Source organism: Hemicordylus capensis, chromosome 9 (genome assembly GCF_027244095.1).
Source record: "Hemicordylus capensis ecotype Gifberg chromosome 9, rHemCap1.1.pri, whole genome shotgun sequence".
Taxonomy (NCBI): Eukaryota; Metazoa; Chordata; class Lepidosauria; order Squamata; family Cordylidae; genus Hemicordylus; species Hemicordylus capensis.
The window spans coordinates 4694825-4720399 of NC_069665.1; the positions used below are offsets into that span (position 1 = coordinate 4694825).

At 46.2% G+C, this 25575-nt stretch overlaps 2 protein-coding genes across 11 annotated transcripts in view; both read right to left on the minus strand.

The window, feature by feature from the left end:
* NLRC5 (NLR family CARD domain containing 5) overlaps positions 1–13993 on the minus strand; it is a 90713-nt gene extending 76720 nt beyond the window's left edge. For 5 of the 7 annotated variants that reach the window (XM_053270411.1, XM_053270413.1, XM_053270410.1 and 2 more), the window contains exons 1-2: positions 7289–7394; positions 1484–1634 (exon numbers count right to left, since the gene is read on the minus strand). The gene's annotated coding sequence lies outside the window, so the exon portion shown is untranslated. Of the gene's footprint in view, positions 1–1483; positions 1635–7288; positions 7395–13627; positions 13694–13782 lie in introns of those variants that run through there. The other 2 variants (XM_053270407.1, XM_053270408.1) reach the window with 2 other exon arrangements.
* A 2716-nt stretch (positions 13994–16709) lies between these two features.
* The window catches only part of CETP (cholesteryl ester transfer protein), a 46582-nt gene continuing 37716 nt past the window's right edge, over positions 16710–25575 (minus strand). For all 4 annotated transcript variants that reach the window (XM_053270679.1, XM_053270676.1, XM_053270677.1 and 1 more), the window contains 8 exons: positions 24504–24686; positions 23263–23313; positions 22519–22686; positions 20620–20687; positions 20408–20450; positions 19195–19264; positions 17887–17972; positions 16710–16931 (listed from right to left, as the gene is read on the minus strand). In XM_053270679.1, the coding sequence (XP_053126654.1) occupies positions 16857–16931; positions 17887–17972; positions 19195–19264; positions 20408–20450; positions 20620–20687; positions 22519–22686; positions 23263–23313; positions 24504–24686 (744 nt within the window). In that variant the 3' untranslated portion in view covers positions 16710–16856. The remainder of the gene's footprint in view (positions 16932–17886; positions 17973–19194; positions 19265–20407; positions 20451–20619; positions 20688–22518; positions 22687–23262; positions 23314–24503; positions 24687–25575) is intronic.

The window sequence follows — 25575 nt, forward strand, 5'->3', positions numbered from 1 at the left end:
ATGCTTGCTGCCACAAGACCAGGTCTCCTCCCTTTAAATGGCTACTAAGCGGGATTTTTCATCATGCAGCCTTCTCGCTTTTGCCTCACTTGCAACTCACAGAGCCAGACAAAGCCCACCAGCCCTTAAGTGGGCTTAACAACCCTGCTATTTTTGCAGACACAGGAGGTAACTCATTACATGCAAACCTGAGCTCCGATGTAATCAAACAGACACAAGACACTTTACTGATTCCCTGAAGGGCACGATGCACAGCGAATGGTCGGTATTTGGTTTTGGACAGTCACAAACTGAAGGGCCGGATTATCATCTCAGGGCCAAACTGGACATTACTCCAGTGATCAGTTTTCATATATATTTTAAAGGGAAGAAGAAGAAAAACCAACAAAACCGTTTCACAAACAAAAAGGAGCAATAATGCCCCAAGCTTTTAGCACTCCAGGGGATATCTATCAGACACAAGACAATAAGAAAAATACAAACTGATTTGCGAATAACAGTCCCTTTTATTCTGAGAGAAAGAACATCCTTCCAAAGTGTAAAATGCCTCCTAGAACCAAGATGTTTGTGTATGATATACACCAGAGTGGTATAGATGATTAGAGGGCTAGGCTAAGACCAGGGAGGTCTGAGTTCAAATCCCCATTCAGCCACAAAGCTCACTAGGTGATCCTGGGCAAGTCACTTATCTCTCAGCCCAACCTAACAGGGGCAGAGCCACCATTGGGCAAACAGGTTCAAAGAACCCGGGCTGCGCCCAACCAGGGGCCGCGCCTCAACCGACACACACCCCGCGTCCGACGTCAGACATGGGGGGGGCTGGTTTAGCTCCCGAGCGGGGGCCATGCAGCCCCCGTTCGGGAGTTAAATGGCCGCTGAGCTCCTGGCTGAGCTGTGAACGCAGCGCCAGCCCAAGTCTTGCTCTCGAAGGGGCTGCACGGCCCCTTCTGGAGTTAAATGACCGGCGCTGTGAATGCGGCGCTGGCCAGACTCCAACTCCCAAGAAGAGCTGCGCAACTTCGTTCGGGAGCCAGACCACGCCACGCCCCCGTCTGCATCTTGACTTCAGAAGCGGGTGGCGGGGTGAGCGGGGCTGCAGCCGCACATGGGCTGCTGAAGGTTAGGCTTCGCGCCTGCAGCCTAGCTCACAGCCTTGCTGTGAGGCTAAACATAACCATGTACACCGTCCTGGGCTCCTCAGAGGAATAATAATAAAGCAATCAGAGATAGAAGCTCCTTGAGAAATTTGAAGCTGTTGTGTTAATTTGTCCATCAGAGCAATATTCCACCGACACATATAACCACTTGCGTGAGGTATAAGTTCACTACGCTGCTGGGGATACTGGCCATACAGTACATACCCCAGTAGAGGAGAGCTGGTCATGTGGCAGCAAGCATGAATTCTCCCCTTTGCTAAGCAGGGTCCACCCTGGCTTGTATTTGAATGAGAGGCTATGAGTGAGCACCATTGGATCCTGCCTACCTTTTCTCTGAAAATGATCCTCAGCTTCAATGGTGCTGTCTACCTCACACTCGATGGAAAGCCCAAGTTGTGTCCTTCATGTTTGCAGCACTTCTGGGGGCTCCGAGTCATGGCTGCATTTACAGAGAGATGCCTGGCCAAGCACAGCCTTCTGGGGAGGAAAAGGAAAGAGAAACCCCTTCAATGCAACTACGTAATACACAGAAGGTGAACAGGTTGACTGGCATTTAGTCACTGCCATCAAATACCTCCACCATTTCTCAGGTGAAAATCGGTTGCCTACAGGTGTCGAGTCACTCGCATCATGGAAAACTGGCTGTGCACCGCCCTCTCCCAACCCACCATCACAGCCCCATAGTTTAGAGGGGACACCAAAAATGTAAGAGCTTAAAAGGAAATGCTTCCCTGATCCCCAAAAGCCCTACATGCAAGCAACATACAGTTGTTTTAAAAATATTTGTTAAAATTTTAGGGAGGGCAATCGATCAAACAAACCTTTATTACGGTCTACAACCACTACAGGCCATACAGTACCTCACTATCCACAGACCCACCACCAGCAGTTTCACATATCTGCGGTCAGGTAAGGGATACCCGACCTCAGCATACATGGAGAGGGGAGGACCCAAAGTGGTGAATTCCGTGTATCCACAGCCTGCCATTTTGAGCACAGGAGCCATTTTATGGCTCATTTGGTTTTTTTAAAAAACCTCTCGATTTTCCACTGAATTTCAGGGAGTTTAGGACTTCAACACCTGAGAGCCCGCAGAGCACAGTAGGACACTTTATTTCGCCCGTTTTAGCATTGGGGGGGGTGATTTGGGGGAGTTGAGTCTGGGAACCTAACCTCTGCGACCCCATAGACTCAATTACTCATTATCCGCAATTTTATTACCTGCGGTAATCTGCGGGAATAGAACCTCCATGGATAATGAGATACTCCAGGATACATCACAACAAAGAGGGGGCAGACAAAAAATTAGATGGGGCCAGGTCCACCCTAGCCCCTGCCAGCTAGAGATCTGCACCATCACAACCTGCTGAAGATTCTTCTCCTTATCATATGTTGCATCCTGGTGCCTTTTTAAAAATAGCCAAAGATAGAGGAACTCTGATTTTAACAGGGAGTGTTTGTCATGAACCCTCCAGCCTATTAAGATCATCTGGGGTATTCTAGTTATGGCTACCACCATCTCATTTGGTGGCTACTTGGGACCGGGTCTTCTCTGTGGCTGCTCCAAGCTCTGGAACACACTCCACGTCTTTTAACTGTTCCTTGTAGGTTTCCAGTCCACATACAGGTGAAACTCGAAAAATTAGAATATCGTGCAAAAGTTCATTAATTTCAGTAATGCAAATTAAAAGGTGAAACTGATATATGAGATAGACGCATTACATGCAAAGCGAGATAAGTCAAGCCTTAATTTGTTATAATTGTGATGATCATGGCGTACAGCTCGTGAGAACCCCAAATCCACAATCCCAGAAAATTAGAATATTACATGCAACCAATAAAACAAGGATTGTAAATAGAACAATATCGGACCTCTGAAAAGTATAAGCATGCATATGTATTCAGTACTTGGTTTGGGCCCCTTTTACAGCAATTACTGCCTCAATGCGGCGTGGCATGGATGCTATCAGCCTGTGGCACTGCTGAGGTGTTATGGAAGACCAGGATGCTTCAATAGCGGCCTTCAGCTCTTCTGCATTGTTTGGTCTCATGTCTCTCATCCTTCTCTTGGCAATGCCCCATAGATTCTCTATGGGGTTCAGGTCAGGCGAGTCTGCTGGCCAATCAAGCACAGTAATCCCATGGTCATTGAACCAGGTTTTGGTACTTTTGGCTGTGTGGGCAGGTGCCAAGTCCTGCTGGAAAATGAAGTCAGCATCCCCATACAGCTCGTCTGCGGAAGGAAGCATGAAGTGCTCCAAAATCTCCTGATAGACGGCTGCGTTGACCCTGGACTTAATGAAGCACAGTGGACCAACACCAGCAGATGACATGGCTCCCCAAATCAACACAGACTGTGGAAACTTCACACTGGACTTCAAGCATCTTGCACTGTGTGCCTCTCCATTCTCCCTCCAGACTCTGGGTCCTTGGTTTCCAAATGAGATGCAAAAGTTGCTCTCATCAGAAAAGAGGACTTTGGACCACTGAGCAACAGACCAGTTCTTTTTTTCTTGAGCCCAGGTAAGACGCTTCTGACGTTGTTTGTTGTTCAGGAGCGGCTTGACAAGAGGAATACGACATTTGAAGCCCATGTTCAGGATCCGTCTGTGTGTGGTGGCTCTTGATGCACTAACTCCAGCCTCAGTCCACTCCTTGTGAAAGTCCCCAACACTTTTGAATGGCCTTTTCCTGACAATCCTCTCCAGGCTGCGGTCATCCCTGCTGCTTGTGCACCTTTTTCTTCCACACTTTTCCCTTCCACATAACTTCCTATTAATGTGCTTTGATACAGCACTTTGGGAACATCCAACTTCTTTTGCAATTACCTTTTGAGGCTTTCCCTCCTTATGGAGGGTGTCAATGATGGTTTTCTGCACAACTGTCAAGTCAGCAGTCTTTCCCATGATTGTGATTCCTAATGAACCAGACTGAGAGACCATTTAAAGGCTCAGGAACCCTTTGCAGGTGTTATGGATTGATTAGCTGATTGGAGTGGGACACCTGGAGCCTAGACTGTTGAACCTTTTCACAATATTCTAATTTTCTGGGATTGTGGATTTGGGGTTCTCATGAGCTGTACGCCATGATCATCACAATTATAACAAATTAAGGCTTGACTTATCTCGCTTTGCATGTAATGCGTCTATCTCATATATCAGTTTCACCTTTTAATTTGCATTACTGAAATTAATGAACTTTTGCACGATATTCTAATTTTTCAAGTTTCACCTGTATCTGATGCAAGACAGGGCATTTTTAAAGGGAATTTTCATTAAATTTAGAAACACAGAAGCTGCCATATACTGAGTCAGACCATCTAGCTCAGTATTGTCTTCACAGACTGGCAGCAGCTTCTCCAAGGTTGAAGGCAGGAGTCTCTCTCAGCCTTATCTGGCGATGCCAGGGAAGGAACTTGGAACCTTCTACACCCTCTTCCCAGAGCGGCCCCCTCCCCTAAGTGGAATATCTTATCATGTTCACACATGTAGTCTCCCATTCAAATGCAAACCAGGGTGGATTCTACTTAGCAAAGGGGACAATTCATCCTTCCTACCACAAGACCAGCTCTCCTAGGCTGGGATATATTTATCCTTGGGAGGAGATAAATTCAAAAGGGCAATTATATATCATGCAAAGAGGCACTTTAAAAAATACACTTTTATTTCAATAATGAAATATTGTGATACAAGTATTCTTTTTAAATGCTGCTCCCTTTGCTCTTGAAATGGGCAGAGTCTCCTTCTTTGATAACTTTTTTGCTTCCTTTGTATAATATATTCCCCACACAGTTCACAGGCAAGGTACACACAGGTTTTCCTATTCTGAACAACCGCCAAGGATTTTAATTCTGGAATTTTTTAAAAAGCGTCTTTCACATCAGGCTTCACTCCTTGATTCTAAACAATCAAAACACTCCTTTTCCAATGGTATTTGGTTCTTTGCCACTCCGGTTTTGGTATATCATTCTATTCTGATTCTGTTTCTTGTCAGCAACAGTTGCTCTTAGTGTGATCAGACGTTCTCTGCTCTTTTTGAAATGTAGTTTGATTCCAACATTTGTTCCTCATACCCAACAGGCAGCCAAGACGGCTTGGCAAATATACTTGTCAAACTGAGACATTTTCCAGCAACTTGATGAAATCCTTTAAGTTTCCACTATGCATTTCTTTTAGCAATTGATGCCACCATCTAAATATCCTGGCCCAAGTTCCCTGGTAGCTGGTGAACTGAGGGATGCAGGTAGTAGCCAAGATTATTTACAGTGCAATCCTATGCATGTTTACTCAGAATTAAACTCCGCTGTGTTCACTGGGGTTTTCTCCCAGGTAAATGAGCACAGGATTGCAGCCTTACTGCAAGAGAAAAAAGAAAAGCCAGCTGCCTTGTGCAAAGATGTGCACCTTGCATTGCTCTTGCAATGCAAAATGACCAAGAGGAATTGAACATAGGAAGCTGCTTTATACTGCGTCAGGCCCTTGGTCCATCTAGCTTGGTGTTGTCTACACTGACTGGCAGCAGCTCTTCGAGGTTTCAGGCAGGAGTCTTTCCCAGCCCTACCTGGAGATGCTGCCAGGAAGCGAACCTGGGACCTTCTGCCTGCAAAGCAGATGTCCTACGCCAAAGCTACAACCCACAACCCAATTTCTTCCCATTCCCTAAAATAGTAACAACAGGTTTTCCCCAATCAACAGCCCACTGCAGAGCTACAAATAGACTTTAATAGCTCATTCTTCTGGTAGGATAAAACACCATCCACCTTGCTTGCAGTCAAAACGGCTTCAGAAACCCGGAGAGCTTTCTGATCCCCTATCCCAGGACCTGCACAACTCAAATACCTCAGTGAGCCAGAACCAACCATGACTTGGTGTGGGGGCCCCCGAGGTCTATGTTCACTACATTAGGTATTGCATGAAAATTATGTAAAATAATTAAAGTGAGTATTTAAACATATATAATCGACCTAAGACAAAGAATCAGACATTTAATGGCAGTATCATAAAATTAGGAAATAAATTTTATTTTAAAAATAAATTTATATGTCTCACTCACCACCCGCTTAGAGAGAGAAGCAAGGTTTGGGGAGAGGGCCCTGTGAGCCAGGAAAAACGTGCTCGTGGGCTGTTTCTGGCCCATGGGCTGTATGTTGTGCAGGCCTGCCCTACCCACTACATTTGACACATTTTAGAAGCCATTTCGCTTGGAGAGTGTTCATTTGCCTGTTGTGGGGCCTGTCAATTTAACAGCAACACCGGCTCCCACTTTTACTGGGACCAATGTCCCTGCCGGGACTCCAAGATGGGCTGTTCTTGCAATATCACATCCCACGGGAAGGCACGCTGCTCTCTGTCTCCCCATCTAAGGCCCTAGAGTTTCCTGTCTGCTCCATTCCAATACAACACAAGAAGCGTATCAGCTTTATCTCTACCCTAACCCAGAGGCATAACATTTTGTCATGGATGTGGAACTAAATCCTATATTTTGTGAGACTTAAGCAAAATTAAAAGGGAATTCCACTGGAAGGGAATCTCCCTGCTCTTTATATGATTAAAACTATCCCAGTGCAATACATAACCGTTGGGGGACAGGCAGCATTGAATATTCATGCAACAAACTGCCTGATCGTCATTATTTTTACTTGGAAGGAAATCCCATTGATTTCAATGGGATGGACTTCCTAGTAAATACAGATCGGATTACAGCAGAAATGGCATAATTAATCCAAACCAGAACCAATAAGAGCCTCTTAAGAAAAAATAGGGGGTGGAGGTGCTGCTTCTATCACTTAAAAAAAAATGAAGTGGGGCAATTATTTATTTATTATTTATTTACTTACTTAATGTATTTTTATACTGCCCAAAACTTACGTCTCTGGGTGGTTTACAAGATGATTAAAATAAGTAAAACATTAATTAAAAACAAAAAATTTAAAAGCAAGAAATTTAAAACACAATTTAAAATTTTAAAACAATATTCTAAAAACAACATCAAAACAATCAAAATGATTGAAAGACCACTTTGAAAATTTGGCCGATGGAGTTTTGAGTCTGCTGCCACTTCGATGTACGGTGAAGGATTTGCACTCCAACATAAAATATCAGAGTGAAAGACAAAGATGCATGTGTACCTACCAACACTTTGCAGACATCGAAGAGCAAAGGATCAGAAGAGGAAACCAGCAAGAGACCTACGATTTCCAGATTTTGCCAATTCCACTCTGCTCTTTGTATTCTTCTGTTACACCACCTGTAAAGTTTTCTATGCCCGCCCGTGCCAAGGATTTGGGTACAAGGTTGTCAAAAATGAAAGCAAAAGTGCCTGTAATTCCCCAACCTCAACTGCAAAAACATGCACACACGACTAAAGCCCAAACGTGCCAACTCAAACTTTATCTTATGCAAACAGGTTGTTGCATGGCACAGTGAGCTGTAAAATTTTAGGTGATTTCCAGTTGGTAAGGAACATATTTTAGCTCGGCGGTGCAAGATCACCATTTATGCTGCCTGTGCTCATTATAGAAAGTAGTTGGAACGTACCAGGAAAGGTCACAATAAGTTGCATATATATACTAGAGCTGTTCAACAAGGGTGGCTCGAGGTAGGGCAAGAACTCCACCAGAAAAGCAATTCCCCGCCTCCCATTTCAGTTTCAGAAATCTAACGCTGGGACACAGCTTACCCATCCAGAAAGCACTTTGACCCTTCAGGTTTTTCTCCTGGTGCCATCACTGCTGTTCAGAAAACACCTACCCCAACTCTGATCAAAGCTCCTACCAACGACCAGACACCAAAAAACTCTAGTTCACGTCATGCATGCGGTCAAAGAATAAACTCCAGCTATGATTAGAAATCCCCAAAGTCTGAACAATTGCTTCTCACTTGCATATTTGCCCTTAACCCCTGCTCCCCAGCAGAGATAGCCTCAAATTTTAAAGGAAGATTTGGAAAACTGAACCATAGGAGATCTATGGATGGGGGCGGGGTCTGGGGAGGGGGTTCTAGGTAAAGAAACAGGAGATCCTACAGTAGTTATTTATTTAACACATTCTTATACCACCCCATACTCAGGTGAACCCTGGGCAGTTCACAATCTAAAAACACAACAATTAAAAGATTAACAACAACAACAAATATTTATACACTGCTTTTCAATAACACAAAGAAATAATAAATAAATAAGATGGATCTCTGTCCCCGAAGGGCTCACAATCTAAAAAGAATCATAAGACAGACACCAGCAAGAGTCACTGGAGGTACTGTGCTGGGGGTGGATAGGGCCCGTTACTCTCCCCCTGCTAAATAAAGAGAATCACCATGTTAAAAAGGTTCCTCTTTGCCCAGTTAGCAGGGGTCATAATTAATTAACACAATTAAAACAGCTTAAAATACAGACAAAAACTGTAAAATGCAAAACTTTAAACTAAAACATTAGACCTCCCTCTCCTCCCAAATATTGCATCAAGGAAATCAAGGCAACCAAAGTTATTAGGACCTTAAGCTCTGATCAACTAAGCAGTGCCACGGACAGACCAATATTCTGGTTGCAAATTGGAACAGCCCTCTCTCTGTTTTCTCTGTGGGTCTGACAATAAGGAAAAAACACAGAGCTTTTGAAATACTCACCAATGACCAAGGCCAGACAGGCTACCTACAGTCTCCCCCCAAAAGAATTAAAAGATCATTTCTTCAAAGAGTGTAGCCCTTTCAAAGCCAACTCTTTCCCCAAGAAGAAACTTACAAGTTAGTACAGTTAATGTTTTGCAGTCATTTTACCTCTGGATTGATAAGGCATACATATACTCAAACTGGATTAAGAACAGCATGTTAAAAGCTGGTCTTCTCTCTAGAAGCAAGAAGCTTGTGTTCAAGACATTGAAAGCTGTGTCATAACTCAGAGCAACTGCTGCATTCATTTAAGTGCCTCAAACATGTTGGAGATGGAATTCCAGTGCATCGACCTTTTGCACCAACTACCCTTATGACCACTTGAGGCACTGGGAGTAGAGGCAGTGAGTGAGGGTCTCTCAAGCTGTTCTACCTGTCTCTCTACCCTGTGACCCCTGATAGGGCTCTTCCTTTCCTCTTAGAGAGCACATGGAGACATCTCTCTCTCTCCCTACCTATTCATTATGTAGTTCTATAGATGAGGATTAGGTCTTTCCTGTCCAAAGTGTGTGTCACCAATAAATACTTAGTATTTCGTTCTACAAGAATCTCCATGTGTCTTCTCTAAATAGCTGCAACAACTAAACTCTGCAACTACTTTGTAACTAACCCTGCTAACTTGGCAAAGAGGCACCTTTTACCGTGGTGATTCTCTTTATTTAGCAGGGGGAGAGTAACTGGCCCTATCCACCCCCAGCACAGTACTTCCAGTGACTGTTGCTGGTGTCTATCTTTTAGATTGTGAGCCCTTTGGGGACAGGGATCCATCTTATTTATTTATTATTTCTCTATGTAAACCCCCCTGAGCCATTTTTGGAAGGGTGGTGTAAAAATCAAATTATTATTATTATTATTATTAAGTGGGAAGGAAAGCTTCTTTAGTGCTCTGCTAATTAACTGGGTGATAAAAATTGCAACCCCCCAACAAAAAATAGTTTCACTGGGGATTTGTGGTCACTCTGAACATTTATTTAAACAGAGTTGACTGATCAAACCATTAACAAGACTATTAACTGATTAACTCTTCAATTGCACCAATTGTTTATGTAAATATGCACCAGTGTCCTGAGCCTGCTCAGCAGAGTCTGCAGCCTCACAGCATGCAGGGGACACAGCAGAGGACAGGAAACTCAAAGGCAGTTAGTTGGATGTCTCTTCCAGCTGAACTGGAGGAAACCACTATTTAAAACTGAGCCTTTGCTCAATTTGTATTGAGCAGGCTTATCAAGGAACAGAATATTGCTTTGATGAATACTAACCTTGAAACATGTTGAGGCAGACCAATCCCATTTGCTCCACGGTCTCCATCATAGCTTTTAGAAAGAGTGTAAAAATCTGGGCTTTTTACCCAGGCTTCTATATGATTGTCTTTACTAATGCTGCTTTGTAATTTTTATGGTTATACTGTGCTTGGGTTTTGTTTTTTAATCTTTTTCATCATTTGTATTTTTATATTCTAGCTTAATATCTTAATTGTGTAATCTTTGTTTTAACTTTTGTGTGAACCACCGGAGATTGTTTTAATGAAAGGGGGTACAGTATAAGAACATAAGAACAGCCCTGCTGGATCAGGCCCAAGGAGGCCCACCTAGTCCAGCATCCTGTTTCACACAGTGGCCCACCAGATGCCTTTGAGAAGCCCACAGGCAGGAGTTGAAAGGGGCATGCCCTCTCTCCTGCTGTTGCTCCCCTGCAACTGGTACTCAGAGGCTTCCTGCCTTTGAGGCTGGAGGTGGCTTATAGCCCTCCAGCTAGTAGCCAATGATAGACCTCTCCTCCATGGAGTTATCCAAACCCTCTTAAAGCCATCCAGGTTGTTGGCTGTCACCACAACTTGTGGCAGAGAATTCCACAAGGAGATTATGCATTGTGTGAAAAAGTACTTCCGTTTGTTTGTCCGAGATTTATAGTTGCATATAGAAATGCAACTTTTTTTTTAAAGTCATGTGGCATTTATGGATTAAGGCTGAAATTTGTATATGGAAGCAAGTTCCACCGAAAGTTACCAGTCAGATTCAGGATGAAAATGGATGAGATGCAGGAGACCCATGACTGATTTTCCCCAGGGTTTCAATTTTGACTTAAAAGGAGGTGCCCTGGGCGCCAAACTGGATTGGGGCAGAGGCAATAGGGGGAGGGAGCAATGTTCCCTCTAACAGGGATTCCCAGATGTTGTGGACTACAACTCCCAGAACCCCCAAGCAAAAGCCACTGCAGCTGAGGATTCTGGGAGTTATAGTCAACAACACCTGGGGTTTCCCTGTGTCTGTCACCCTGATTCTACTATTAGCTCTGCAGCTACATTATATTAGTAGCAGTAGCATCTTGTACTAACGAGCCAGGGGAGCAACATAAGAAGCCGAGTTGCTCCTCTCTCTCCCACCTCGCCCCAGAGCCAGGCTGCCTGCAGGCTGGTCATTCATCAGGTAGAGCTGTACAGTTAACCGTGGCTCTCAGGCAAGGCAGGAGAGAGAGGATCAGCCCAAGCTGCCTCCTTTGGCCCTGCCCCCAGGCTTATTAGGACGAGCCACCACTGCTACTAATAGTATACTGCTAGTCATACTAGGAGCAGTAGCCCTCGAACATGAATCATAGTTTCTGGAGATGGAGAATTTAGATTGAGGAAGTTGCACAGGCAGAAAGGGTTAAGCCCATTTCAATCCTGCCTGGCTGCTTTCAAATTAACGTTCAGTTGTGAGGAGACCTGATCACAGATACCAGGAACACAGGAAGCTGCTTTCTACTGAGTCTGGCCCTGGGTCCATCTAGCTCAGTATTGTCAACACTGACTGGCAGCGGCTCTCTAAGGCTTCAGGCAGGAGCCTCAGCTGGAGATGCTGCCAGACAGTGAACCTGGGACTTCCTGCCTGCAAAGCAGATGCTCTGCCATTGAGAGAGGGTCCCCATCCCGTGGTTTCTTTTCTGCAGCCTGCTTGGGCTCTATTCCACAAAGCACCCTGACTGGAAGCACCTGCAGAGGGCTACCCCAGCGGAGGCTTCCTCTCAGAAAGAAAAAGGAAGAGAGCATGCCGCCGTGCTAAATCCAGACACATGCACTCAGCAGTAACTAGTGTGGTTTGGTCCGACAGAGGTGGTAAACCTGAGTATCCGTTATACTACTTCAGGCTGCTGGGGCAGAGGGAAGCGTCCCCACAACAGAAAGCTCCTCCGTGCAATGTGGGCTGGACAACTTTAGAATGCTGGACGGTGGGAGGTTCCCACAACTGAATGCTTCTCCCGCCCTGTACTTCGAAAACTAGCATGTTAGGAAGCGGGCCAGGCTAGAACCCTTCCGCTTGACAACAGGGGTGTGCACGAACGGTTCATCCTGAACTGGTTCACCTTGAACTGGGGCCAGTGTACAGGTTCAATTGCTGACCGAACCGGGGGCAGTTCGGCCCATTATTAAACCGAACCAGTCAGAAGAACTGTGATCAAACCATGGTCATAACAAACCCCCTTCCCACACAGTCCCCAGTCTGAAATGGCATAGACCAGGTTTTCTTAACCTTGGACCCCCCAGATGTTGTTGGACTACAACTCCCATAATCCCCAGACATAGCCTTTGTGGCTGAGGATGTTGGGAGTTGTAGTCCAACAACATCTGGGGGCCCAAGGTTAAGAAATCCTGGCATCAACTCCAGACACACATGTATTCCTTCCATGAGCTGTTGTACACCGCCCAGAGCCTCTGGATGGGGAGGTTTATAAATGTTGTTGTTGTTGCTGTTGTTATTAATAATTAATAATAATAACAATATAATATTATTATTATTAATATATTCCTGTGTTCCTGTGTTCCTGGTATCTGTGATCAGGTCTCCTCACAACTGAATTATTATAAATAATAATAATAATAATAATAATAATAATATAATGAGTACAAGGCACAGTGGGCAAACTGCAACATCCAACTCTGTCTAAAAGACAGGCAGGCAGGTGCCAGAGGGGTCACCAGAACGTCCCCACCAAGACACATCTGTTCTCAATCATCACGGAAGAAGCAAACAATAAAGACTGTGTCCCTGAGCATGCTGAGAGTTCTCATTCCTCTCCACCAAGTAACCACAGCCCAACTTTCATATACCTGGGACTGGGACATGATAATTCCAACAGTCAAAGGGCAGAACATGTACAAGCTTTCTCGATCAGTCTCTTTCACGGGGATGACGGGTAATGATGCTCCCCCCAAATAATTTTGTGCTCCCCCATCCACCAGACATTTCACAGCCAGTGTCAGACAATATAGTCATCGTACAGTATATTATGGCCCTATCACTTGCCTTAATGATTTTAAACCGCCTCCATTCTTTAAAGAAGCCTCATTCGCTTGCTTCTCTATCCCAGACCAAGCAGCAGACTCTTCCAGCCTCCCCAAATCCCTTACGAACATGAGAACAGCCCAGCTAGATTAGTCCCAAGGAGGCCCACATCCAGTCCAGCATCGAAATGAAATCATTCTTCAGTTCTTAGCTTTTTACTTAGACCTTTTAATCGGAAACTTTGCAGCTCTTACATGTGGTTTTCGCTTGGCCTTCTCCGTGGTTTCATCTTGTACATTTTTTATTGCTTTATATACTGTCTCTCTTTCACTAATGTTGTGCGCCGCCCCGAGCAATAACGCGCCGGAGGGGCGGGGTATAAACAAATATTTCAAACAAATGAACAATCAATAAGTCGTGAAGCTTGCTTGGAAATGCCAAGCAAGCTTCACTAATGAGGTGAATGCCCCGACATTCATTATTTACCAATGCACGCATCAGTCGTGTAGCAAACTCCTCACACCCCCCCACCCCGCCTTTGCACCTCAGCCTCGCTGCTCGAGAGTTCTTTCTCCCCTGCGCCCAACAGCTCAAGCCTTCAGAAGACCGCCCGGGCTTGCAAAGGAGACCAGCAGCGCGCAGACGCCACCTCCTGGCCACACGGGCAGCGGCACGTTGCGCGCTCGTCCCGTCCCTTACCTTGCCCAGCGTCTACCAACAGACGCGCATCGCGGGCTGCTGCGGCGATCAGGGGCCGCTTCTTCCTCGGCCGGGCAAGCCACCACCATCGGCAAGGCGCGGGCAGCGCAGCGCCCAGCCCGCCTCCCCTGCGCGCGGCATCCTCCTCTCCTCTCCCCGGCGCCCGCCCGCGGAGAGAGCAGCCGCGAAGCGAAAGCGAAACTCAGCCTGCAGGGAGAGCCCGGCGCGCTGCTCGGAAATCATGTGTTTTGCAAGCGACTGCTGCGCCGCCGCCGCCGCCCCGCTCCACCCCGCCGTCCTCCCAAAATAGGCTCTGGCTGGCGAACCACTTCAGGGCAGCCGCCCAAATCCCTGCCCAGACCAGACCCCGCTCCAGTTGCCGCCTCCGAGAGGAAGCGGCAGTGGGCTTCTCGCTCGCTCTCTTTTGGGGGGTGGCGCGAGATCCAGACAGTCGTGCTTAGGGTGCTGCTGGACTAGGGCGGCGGGGAGAGCCGAGTCCGAGCCCCCTCTCAGGCCCCTGAGACTCCCTGGGTGATTCTGGGCCAGTCACGACTCTCTCTCTCTCTCTCTCTGCGCATAACCTACCTCACAGGGTTGTTGTGAGGATAAACGTGACCATGTACACCTGGGCTCCTTGGAGGAAGAGTCGGATAGAAATGTGCACATAAACTTACGGGTGGGCAAGCTGTGTCCCACATATTGGATTGCTGAAAGAGAAATGGGGGTGCAGTGGGTGAAGAATATATCACGCCACCCCTCAAGCCAGCTGCCCTCCCAGTGGGGAGTCTGGGACTAATCCCCCAGGGGTCAGACTCTGAGCAGTAGTTAGTTACTAGCAAAACTAGGTTCCTCCCCACCCCCACCCCCCACTTTAGGGTCTGGGCTGAACTGATTGGCCGCAGTAGGAACCAACAGGACCAAAGGCCAGTGTTGTGACTGAGATGAGGGGCACTGGCCACTCGCTGGGGATGCTGGGAGTTGGAGTCCAACAATACCTTGAGCACCCCAGGCTGAGAGCCCCTCCCTTAGGCCCCCATGTAGCAGGGCAGGGCTCTCCACCTTGGGCCCCCAGATGTTGCTGGACTGCCACTCCCAGCATTTTGGTCCTGGTGTTTCAATAGCAGACCTCAGTTGTCTCCTTTGCTAAGCTCAGTCGGCACTGTTTTGCATCTGCATGTGTGACTATACGTGAGCAAGGTCCACCCTAGTTTGCATTTGCACGAGATGTTTGAGCAAGGTATTCCCCTCAGGGAAGAGGACCACCTGCCAGCTTGCATGCAGAAGGTTCCAAGTTCCCTCCCTGGGAGCATCTCCAGGTGGGGCTGAGAGAGAGACTCCTGCCTGTAACCTTGGAGGAGCTGCTGCCAGTCTGGGTAGACAATGCTGAGCTAGATGGACCCAGGGTCTGACTCAGTAAAAGGCAGCTTTCCCACGTTCCTATGATTGTGTGCAGTTCTTCACTAAATGTACACATGCAAAGCTTCACCGCCATCTTGTGGGGACTTTTTGTCATTATGGCAATACATTAAGGCCACTTCCACACCAGAGTGCCGGCTATTCAAAGCTTCTATGAAAGTTCTCATTGGAACATAGGAAGCTGTCGTATGTCAGACCCTTGATCCATCTCACTCAATATTGTCTATGCTGACTGACAGCAGCTCTCCAAGAGGTTTCAGGCAGGAGATACCAGGGAGTGAATCTGGGACTCCGTACATGCAAGCAGATGCTCTTCTCCTGGGCTACATCCTGTAAGGAGAATGTAGTATGGTGCTCACGTATAATCACCCATCCAGATGCAAACCAGGGCAGACCCTGCGTAGCAAAGGCAACCATTCAGGCTTGATCCTGCAAGACCAGTTTCCCTCCAAGTGCTATCTTATCTTATACCCGTACACCAGCAATAAAGGACAGGACATTCAAAGCTTTAATGCAAATTTGAAGGTTAGATATGAGATCAGAGTTGGCTCTATTAAATGTATTTTCGGGAGCTAATTTGACATTATTGTCTAAGGATCTTATAGTTTTCATGTTAACTGCGGCTAGATTATTCATTGCACAATACTGGAAGCATAATACCATGTCGCTGAAATCTTGGTATCAGTCTATGTAGCATATTGCCATATCTGAAAAACTGACCCATATTATTCATCTTCGAGCGGGTCAAGCTAATTCTAATGATTTTTTCATGATCTGGTCAGATGTTATTCTGTTCACAAATCAAGATAATTTGAGTCATTCTCCTCCATCTAATTATTTACATATCTGGAAGGATGGTTAATGGATGTCATTATGTTTCAGTTTTACTATTTGTGTTTATGTATTGTCTTATTAAATAATTTTTTTAAAAAAATGCAAGTTTGAAGACCTTGCCCACCCTGTACAGGCTTCCCTCTTACACACTCCCAGCCAGGACTTCGTAGCGTCTTTGGCAGGAGGAGTAATAATAAAGAGTACCCTTGACCGGTGGCTGTTTTCTAGAGAAGCCCGGACCACTCACTTCACTTTTCTTATTATTATCAGTGACATCACCTTTTGCATGATATGAATTTTTGAACTGCACATATGTTCTTTTATAACAGCACTTTTTAAAAAAAGGTTTTGAAATGCACACATGTTATAACTGCATTTAAAAGAGATTGCATATTTTGTTTCTGGAAGCACAATTTTAAAAGCTCTGCTGCTGCTTTGGTGAAGTGGTGGGCAACGTTTTTATTTCTTAATAGCTAACTCAGCTTGACACTGAATCTCAGAAGCCAAGAACCTATGGGATTATATTCAACGCTCATACAAGAGGTTGGATGTAAAAAGCAAAGAAAGATTGTCTTCCTCCAGTTAGGATTCTTTATCTGGATGGTGAAATTCAGAATTCTCCAAAACACAGAGAATTGTGGGTAGGCTATGTTGACTACTTGGGGGGGGGATCAAAATCCAAAGGCAGCTAATACCTTTATTAGGACCAAGTACAAATTATCACATTTCATGTCTGGAGAGTAGACAAAATAACTGTACAGCTCTGTTAATCTTGGGCATCCATCCATATAGCTGACCCGCATGTTCTCGTTGAGAGGATCCTTCTATCGAGTTGTCTTCAGAAAATCTATGAGCAAATGGTGTGGGAAACTAAAGTCCATCTGTATAATGAAGTATCCCTGTGAGGAGGAGAGGTACATGGTAAGACAGTGGACATACTGGAGTCTCAGACAGGTAGAGTCTTCTCAGGCAGGGCAATAGGCCCATTTTTAGGGAGGTTCATGGGTGGAGGTTAGAGCAGGGACCGAGCAAAGAAAGTTGTCAGTCAAGCACAAAAGGCTAAACTAGTGAGAGAACTCAAGAAAGATTATTTTGGTGCCGCTGGCAGGAACAGCTTGGAATTCTAAAGAAGAGGGCAGATCAAGGCTGGTCTGTTCATTAGGCAGATCTAGGCAGTCATCTAAGGCACCCATTCTTGGGGGCTACATAAACAGTGCTGGAATATAGCCCGGCCAGTTAGTCTTGCTTTCCCTCTTGTATTTTACACTCAAAGTATGGCACAGTGGTGTAAGAATGCAAGATGCAATCTTGCACCCTGCACATTCTGTGCACTAAAAATACACAGACTTCTTTGCTCATTGCACCTCGGCCCCCAATAAAGAGCTAGTCTCCTAAGCTGCACTCTCTCTGTCAGATATGAATTGCCTGCCTCAACATTCATTCCCCAAAAGAAATTCTCTCAGCCTGGATTTCCAAACAGCAGGCCGTCTTTCATCTCTGAAGTGTTAGAGTTTTGCGCCCATATTAGACTGGGAACTCTCTCCCACTAGAGCCTCAAACCAGTGCAGGGTACTCATTAGCCAGTCATCCATGTGGACTACATGGCTCAAGTTAAGACCAGGGCTCCACACTTCGGCTGGGGGTGAGGGGCACCAAAGTCAAACTTTGCCTAGGGCTTCAAACCCTATGGCCGGTCCTGGGACTAATTTTGACATGAATCTACTACTGGCTGTGTGCTTGCTTCTGCACCTCACCATAATATTGCCTTAGTGCTTCCAAAGAAAACAGAACTTTTGAGACTTCAGGAGGAGAGAAACACGAAATAATAGCCCAGCGAAATAAAGTTGTGCTTGCCTTTCTGGTTATTATCTCGGGTTCTTTTATTTCAAACAGGTACAGCCCTTTGCTGTCCATCAGGGAAGTCAGAGCTGGCTCAATTCCTAGGGAGTGGGATGAAACCAGATGCATGCAAAGTCACAATAACCATGCGCCATTAACTTATTTAAAATATATATTCCACCTTCCACAGTAATCACTTTAAGACAGCATACAACATTAAAAAGAATGCAGTTAAAATATGAACGTAAAAGCAGCAGGAACAACAATTGCAAAAAAGACAATAAGGCCACGCACATGACTAAAAACACAGGTGGGGCGGAAGGCTGGCAGGGAGGTAGGCACCGCACATGAGTGATTGCCGTTTAAATTATCTGCCTCTTGCTGTGGCACATGATCGGAGCCGCAGGGAGCTGGACAAGGAAGTCCTCTGGCATCCCTCAGTGCCAGGAACATGGTGCACAAAAGGATCCTCCCTCAGCCAAGCATTCTTGCTACCTGGCTGTGTGCGCGCGCAGACACCTTTTCAAAGTGGCGATTCTCTTATATTTAGCAGGGGGAGAGCAACTGGCCCTATCCACCCCCAGCACAGCATCCCTCCAGTGGCCGTTGCTGGTATCTGCCTTATGTTTATTTTTAGATTGTGAGCCCTTTGGGGACGGGACCATCTTCTTGATGTATTATTTATTTTTCTATGCAAACCGCTTTGAGAACTTTGGTTGATGAGCAGTGTATAAATATTATAGTAGCAGTAGTAGTAAGACCCGGGGGCCAGTGGCAGCCCCCACCAACCCCAAGTGTAGCCCCTAGACTACTGTTTATTGGGCTGTGTGAAGCTTCAGCCAAAGCTGAATACTCTAACAGCCCCCCCCCCGGCACCATGCAGGGACAGACACCCATTCCTGCCATGTAGTGCTGTGCCTTGACCAGTGCCTGGGGGCTCCTTTAAGGGAAACGGAGCCTTCCTGAGCCATCTTGGAAGGCCTGCACAGAGTGCTGGGAAGTGTAGCCCTTCCCAGGGCTTTCCTCCTTGAGTTCTTGAGCGAGAGCTCCATCTCTCTTAAAGGGCCCTCCCAGCACTGAGAAAAACACAGTGAGAAATGACTCTTGCACTGAAGGGTGGGTTTTTTGTTTTTTTGCAAAAGTGCCACCCCCCACCCCTACACTAGAAAAACAGTGGAGATCACTGCACTAGGGCGTTCAAAGGGGTGAACAGCAGAGAGATACAATTTAAGGATATGCAGCCATCCATAATTACAGGATCTTGGCTTCCATGCCCTACCATGATACTCAGATATATACCCAGAACACAACAGAAAGACTCACTTGAAATTACTTCGGGAATCCCAGCAGCCAAGATGATTTTCTCCAGAAGGTGATTTACAGTCTCATCATTCTGAAATCAAATTTTGCAAATGTTGTTATTGCAACATTTCTCTGCCTGTTATTGGTATTTACATAAACTCTTGTCATCAATGCACACTACAGCTTACAACATAAGCAAAAAAGGGAGGCAGGTCCTTGCCCCAAGAAGCTTACAATCTAAGGTTGCAGACACACATCCATTTGTCAGAGTTACTGACTGCAGGAGACAAAGAAGATTCAGAGCTCTGTTTTAGCCATAAACCAGACTGGTGGGGTGGCACAGTCAAAAACTATTCCATATATCTAGCAATGCCACTTGCCCCATTGTGCAGATGGCCCTGTGCACATTAGGTGCCATTCAGCTCAGCGGAATTGGCTTCTGGGTTTGCATGCTGAGGACTGGAATTCTTATTTGTTTTGTTAAAAAAGAAAAGACATCATGCTAAATGAGATGTTGGGGGGGGTGCGGGGCGTTAATTCTGAATATCTGCCCCAAGCACAGAAAGCGTTGGTCTCAGTACTGGCTGGACACGGGGAGGGTTCGACCCTTTGCACACCCACTGCTCATCGGAGCTGGACTTTTTTATTCATACAAATGCAGCCCATGGATCAGGTGCATTCATTGTCTGCTTTCCCTGGATAATAATAACAACAACAACAACCACCAACACCTGACTGACTTTGTAAACAAGAAATAATAATAATAATAATTTGATTCCTTCCAAAAATGGCTCAGGGCGGTTGACACAGAGAAATAACAAACAAAAACAATAATCACCCAAAAAAGGATCCAACAATAAAATAAAGGTATATAAGTTACCAATATATTTAAATTTAAAAATTACTTCAGTAACAAAAATGCACAGACCACGTCTCTACATTTACCAGAAAATCACTTATAAAGAGGAACATAAATGAACAATGCATTTACTGTGCAATTATGTTTCTTTTTTAAAGGTGATTTTTCTGGCTTCCATGCCCTACCATGATATTCGGAGATATTCCCAGAACACAACAGAAAGACTCACTTGAAATTATATATTGGCAATTGGTACATACCTTTATTCTAGGGATATATTCTTTATTCTATCTGATTATTTGGGGGTGATTATTATAAAGCAAATTGGCCTCAGCACTACTTTTCTGGTTCAAGTCCTGACTGCTGAATACTTACCACAGTTATATTCGAGGAGCATTTAAACATTTTGGACTCTATCCTGCAGGGAAATAAGAAACCAAATGTGTCAGAAAGGAGGGACTGGAAAGGAAAGGAAAAGTTGTGCCGTCGAGTTGGTGTTGACTCCTGGCAACTTTACCAGTTGCCTTTCCCTCCCCTCTTTGCAAAGAAAGAAACAGCACTCTATACAAGGGAACAGCTATACGCACACAGCATTGGTGAGATGTAAAAACAGCTTCTTTTGCCCATAGGAAGCTTGGATTGTAACGGTGACTTCCTGCCGGGGAAAGACAAAACAGTGTCAAGAAGGAAGGATTAGAAGTCAGGTCAGTGGGGTTTCTACAACAGGGTGTGTGAGCTAAAGGGCTTTCAGTGAACAGGCAGCAGATTTCAAACAAAATGCCCAGTTCCCTTTCCTTGCACAGTGTGTCTCACTCTTGGATGTTGGGCTCAATCCAATTTAGTCACAACCTGTGGCCCTGGATGAGGATGCATTCACCAACTTCACTAGGGACCAGAAGAGCATCTTAATGCACACCTGCAACACCTGGTTGGGTGGATCTCCCTTACTGGGCAAAGGTACCCAGTCCTGAATATTGTGCATGCAGGGGTCACCCACCACAGGGGTCTCTTGAGCCCTGGGGCAGCTGTGGCAGTTGAAAGGTCTGGGGACGGACAGTAAGTTGGAGACATGGTGCTTAGTTAGATGCTGGGCCAGCCCAAGGGTCAGGGAAGCCCCCGGCAAAGCCTGGCTTTGGTGCTTTCCCCACCCCTTTCACCTGGCAATCTCCGTTCCTACCCTGGCTGGCTGGCTCTGATGGTGTGTGTACCTATCCATGGTCACCCATCACCTGGCTAGCTGGCTGTGACAGGCTGATTTCAACAGTGTGTGCACCAGCCTGAGGGGACAGGGGCTCTGGCAGGTGGCACATGTGGCCCAGACTGTCAACACCCCTCCCTCCTTGGTGCCCAAGATGGCCACCTGGTTTTCCAGTGGGCTGTCTAGCCTTGGCTAGATGCACCCTTGATCCAGCAAGCCTCTTCCTAGGTTCTCCTCCCACCTGCCATCCCGAGTTGTATTCTCTCATCTGTGTATTCCCTCCCAGCTTGGGGCTGGGGTATCCAGTAGCATAGTTGCAAATTGCAGTACAGGAGCTGTCGATGACAGACTCCACAGCCAACCCCACCCCCAATGGCCACACCCCTCACTTCAACAGATGCAATCATTTGGGGAGGTTCTGTTACAAGAAGCCATGGCTAGTTTTATAATCCACAGAACTTGAACCTCCAGTGCTTATTCACCCAGAAGAGCAGCAGGTTGTTTTCATTTAGAAAGCAAAGGGCTTTCCATCCCTGCTGAGATCCTGGAGGGGAAAAGTACCAGGACTGCATCCCTGCAGCAGTACACCACTGGCTGATGGGTATCTGTGGAGTGCAGTCACCCACATGAATCTGCCAGGTTCTCAGTTCTATATCACATGTCATGATCTTGGCCACACCACTGACACAGATTCAGTCAGCAGGGACCAGGAACAGGCCTTTTTGATGGTGGCCCTCAGCTTTGGAATGTCCTCCCGGAAGAACTTCACCAAGCTCCCTCTCTGATGACTTTTTGAAAAGGACTTCCTCACTGGAGAGGCTTTTTAGCATTTTAATCTGCTGTTTGTGCCCGTGATCTTTGGGTTGTAGACTCTAGTTTAACTGGGATTCCAGTTTTTAGCCCTGTGTTTTATATTGCTCTGCTGCTTGTTTATTTTTGTGCTGTGTGTTATTTTACTGTGATAAACCTCTGTGAGCTGCACAGTGCTGGAAGGGCAGGATAGAAATAGTTTACATACGGTGTTTAGCAGAATCCAAGACTAGGTTTTCCCAAGTTTTTTGATATTAGAAATCAGGAGGTCATCTTAAATTCAGAGTCCTACTTCTTTCGAGTAAATGCAGATATAATCTGTATTTAACCTCTTCAGGGGATCAAATTCAGTACTGTCTTCAATCAGGTAAATAAACACATTCTGCACAAAGGCGTCCTTGCCATTTTTGGTTTGTTTACCATCAGGCAGAAGGTTGCATTGGGTTTCTGCTTCCAGGGAGGTTTCAGATGAGCTAACCTTTTCAAAATACAGGCGCATCGAGGGCTCTCCTCCATGTGAAGAAACATTGAGTTCCACAGCCACTGTTGACTTCACCACAGTCCCTTCAGGCTGGAGGACAATTTCAGGAGGGTCGAGGCTCCACACCTTAGCCAAGGAGTCGTTGCTGGAGGGACCCTGGAAAATCTGTGCAGAATGAGAATGCAGGATGGCCCCAGAGAACACCGTCAAGCCCCAATGGCTGATCGTTCATCCGTCTAGACTGAATGGCACCTTGCACTGGCAGATGTGGTTGGCAACTTCTCAGCCCTATCCGAAAATGCTAGGGAGGGGACTTGCAAGCAGCATGCAGATGCTCTTCCCACAGCAGCCCCATCCCCTGTGGAAAAATATCTTCCAGTGCTCACATGTGTCTTCCATTCAGATGCAGACCCTGCTTAGCCAAGGCAACAATCCATGCTTCCTACCACAAGACCAATGGCAGAGTGAAGAAGGTGCAGCAAGCCGGCCGGCCAGGGGCAGCGGGCAGCCTGAAATCTCGACCCAGGCCCACCTCCAACCTCGCTATGCCCCTGATAGCAACCCTGTTCCTCACAACAGAGAACAGGCATTACCTGCTAGGCAAGACTCCCAGATCAACAGAACTCTCTCCCCTTGTGTGCAATTGTGTTACTTTTTGAAGGGGGACTGGGACATGCCTGTTCCTATCCATTTCTTACCTGTTGGCCAAATACATTCACCTGGGGTTTGATCAAAAGTTACCTCTTGCACAGTCTTCTGGTGAGTTTCCAGCTCTTCGCCATCAAACATTTCCTAACACAGAGACGAAAAAATCCATGTAAGTTCAGGCGAACAGAGTTCATTGCGACGTAAACCAAAAAGCTGAGGTTCTCAAACATGGGTCTTCAGATGTTGTTAGACTACAGTGTTCATCATCATCCCCACACAATGTGGCAGAGGATGATGGGAGTTGTAGTCCCGAAACACCTCGGGACCCATGTTTGAGATCCCCTACAATAGAATACATGTTTGCTGTTTTGTACACATGGAACAATGGATATAAGGCGAGGTGCCATTTTTAACTTGGCCACTTTCCATGCAGGTCAGCAATCCTCAACCGTTTGAAGATTGCCCCTCTCCCTTTTAAATGGCGCCCCACCATTGGCTGAGGCACGATTGGCGATTATGAGTGACGGGGCCTTCTCTGTAGTGGCACCTATGCTCTGGAACTTGCTCCCTCAGGAAGCATTTCCAGGTTAGATTGGACATCTGTAAGCTAAAATAAGGTTAAGTTGTTAGTCTTTAAGGCTCAATGGAATTGCCTACTTTTCTCATTGGGGAGGAGGTTGTAGCTCATTGATAGAGCATCTCCTTTGCCTGCAGAAAGTTTCAGTTCCAATCCCTAGCTTTTCCAGGTAGGATTGGGAAAGATTCTTGCCTGAAACCTTGGAGACCTGCTCTCAATGTAGACCTTGGGCTTCCAATAGATTTTGGAATAAAACTCCCAGCATCCCCAGCCATGGTGACCAATAGTCAGGGATGCTGGGAGTTGTAGTCTAAAATCAATTGGAGGGCCAAAGTTTTGCAGCCCTGGTGCAGACAATACTGAGTTAGATGGACCAATGGTCTGATTCAATATAAGACAGCTTTCTATGTTCCTGCAAGACTGTTTGGGAATGGGACTGCAGTTCGATGGAAGAGCATCTGCTTGCATGCAGAAGGTCTCAGGATCACTGCTTGGCAGCATCTCCAGGTAGGTCTGGAGGAGACTCTTGCCTGAAACTTTGGAGAGCAGTCATTGTAGATAATACTGAGCTAAATGGACCAAGGCAGCTCTCTATGCTCCTATGTTTGTTCCCAGCTGGCACCGACTCTGCTTTCTACCTCTGACTCTCATCTTGAATTCTAGCCTCCCTTGACCATGTCTGCTGCCTCCAGCCCCTGTGGCCCCCATCTGCTTGCTCTATTTTTGGAACTCCCTATCTGGCAAGGACTGTCATTACCTTCAGTTCTTCCCCTGCAATAGTTAACACCAGACGCTCATCCAGGAAGGCTGCCAAGGCCAAAGACTTGAGAACATGCTCTGAAAACCAGAAGTAGAGCATTCGGGATTCGGTGAGGAGAGACGGCGTGAACGCAGCAGACTCACAGAAGCGGCCCGTGTAGTTCTTGTACAGGAGGAGACCCTTTCAGGAAGACAGAGTGTGTTGCTCTTCATGGGCTGTTGCCCTAGTGAGGTCCATAAACTGAAAGCTGCTTCATTCATATTTTCCCTAGATGAAGTATGTTGATGAACCATTGAAGGCAAGAGATCTGAACCATAGGTCCCCAGATGTTGTTGGACTACAACCTCCATCATCCCCAGCCACCATGGCTGCAGGGGACGACACAAATAGGATGAATATTTACATACTGCTTTTCCACAAGAGTTCCCAAAAGTGGTTTACATAGATATAAATAAGTAAAATGGTTCCCTGTCCCCAAAGGGCTTACAATCTGAAAAAGAAAAGACACTGGCAACAGCCATTGGAGGGATGCTGTTTTGGGAGGGGCTGTCCTTAGGGTGGGGCAACCACCCCCAGCCCCACGCTGGCACAGGCCCCGCTCTGGGCGCATTGCAGCCTACCCTGCTGTCTCTCCCAGACCCAATAATTTATCTTTCCCCCACAGCACAAACCGAGAGCTGCCTTTTTTTTTTTTTAAGCAACGTGCAAGCCTGCTCCTCCTCTCTCAGCTGTTCAGCAGGTGGGGCTTCCAGAGAGGCCTTTAGCTGCCGGCCTCCCTGAAGCCCAAAACTCTCTAATGCCGGCCCGCCCCGCACTTTGAATATTTATGGAACGGCTTGCCAGGGCTTTGCTATCTGGCACAGACGTAGGGCAGATTGGGAAAGACACTGAATATTTAATTTGAAATGGATTGGAAAATCTATTTATTTGTGGTTTTTTAAATTAATTTAAAAAGCCCATCAAAACAGTCCTATCAGTGGCTTGTTTCATGGCAGAAAACTACAAAACTGTCTGGAACTGAAGCCCACCCCCTAGACTATCCTCCCACCCCCCGATGGAGGAATTTGTC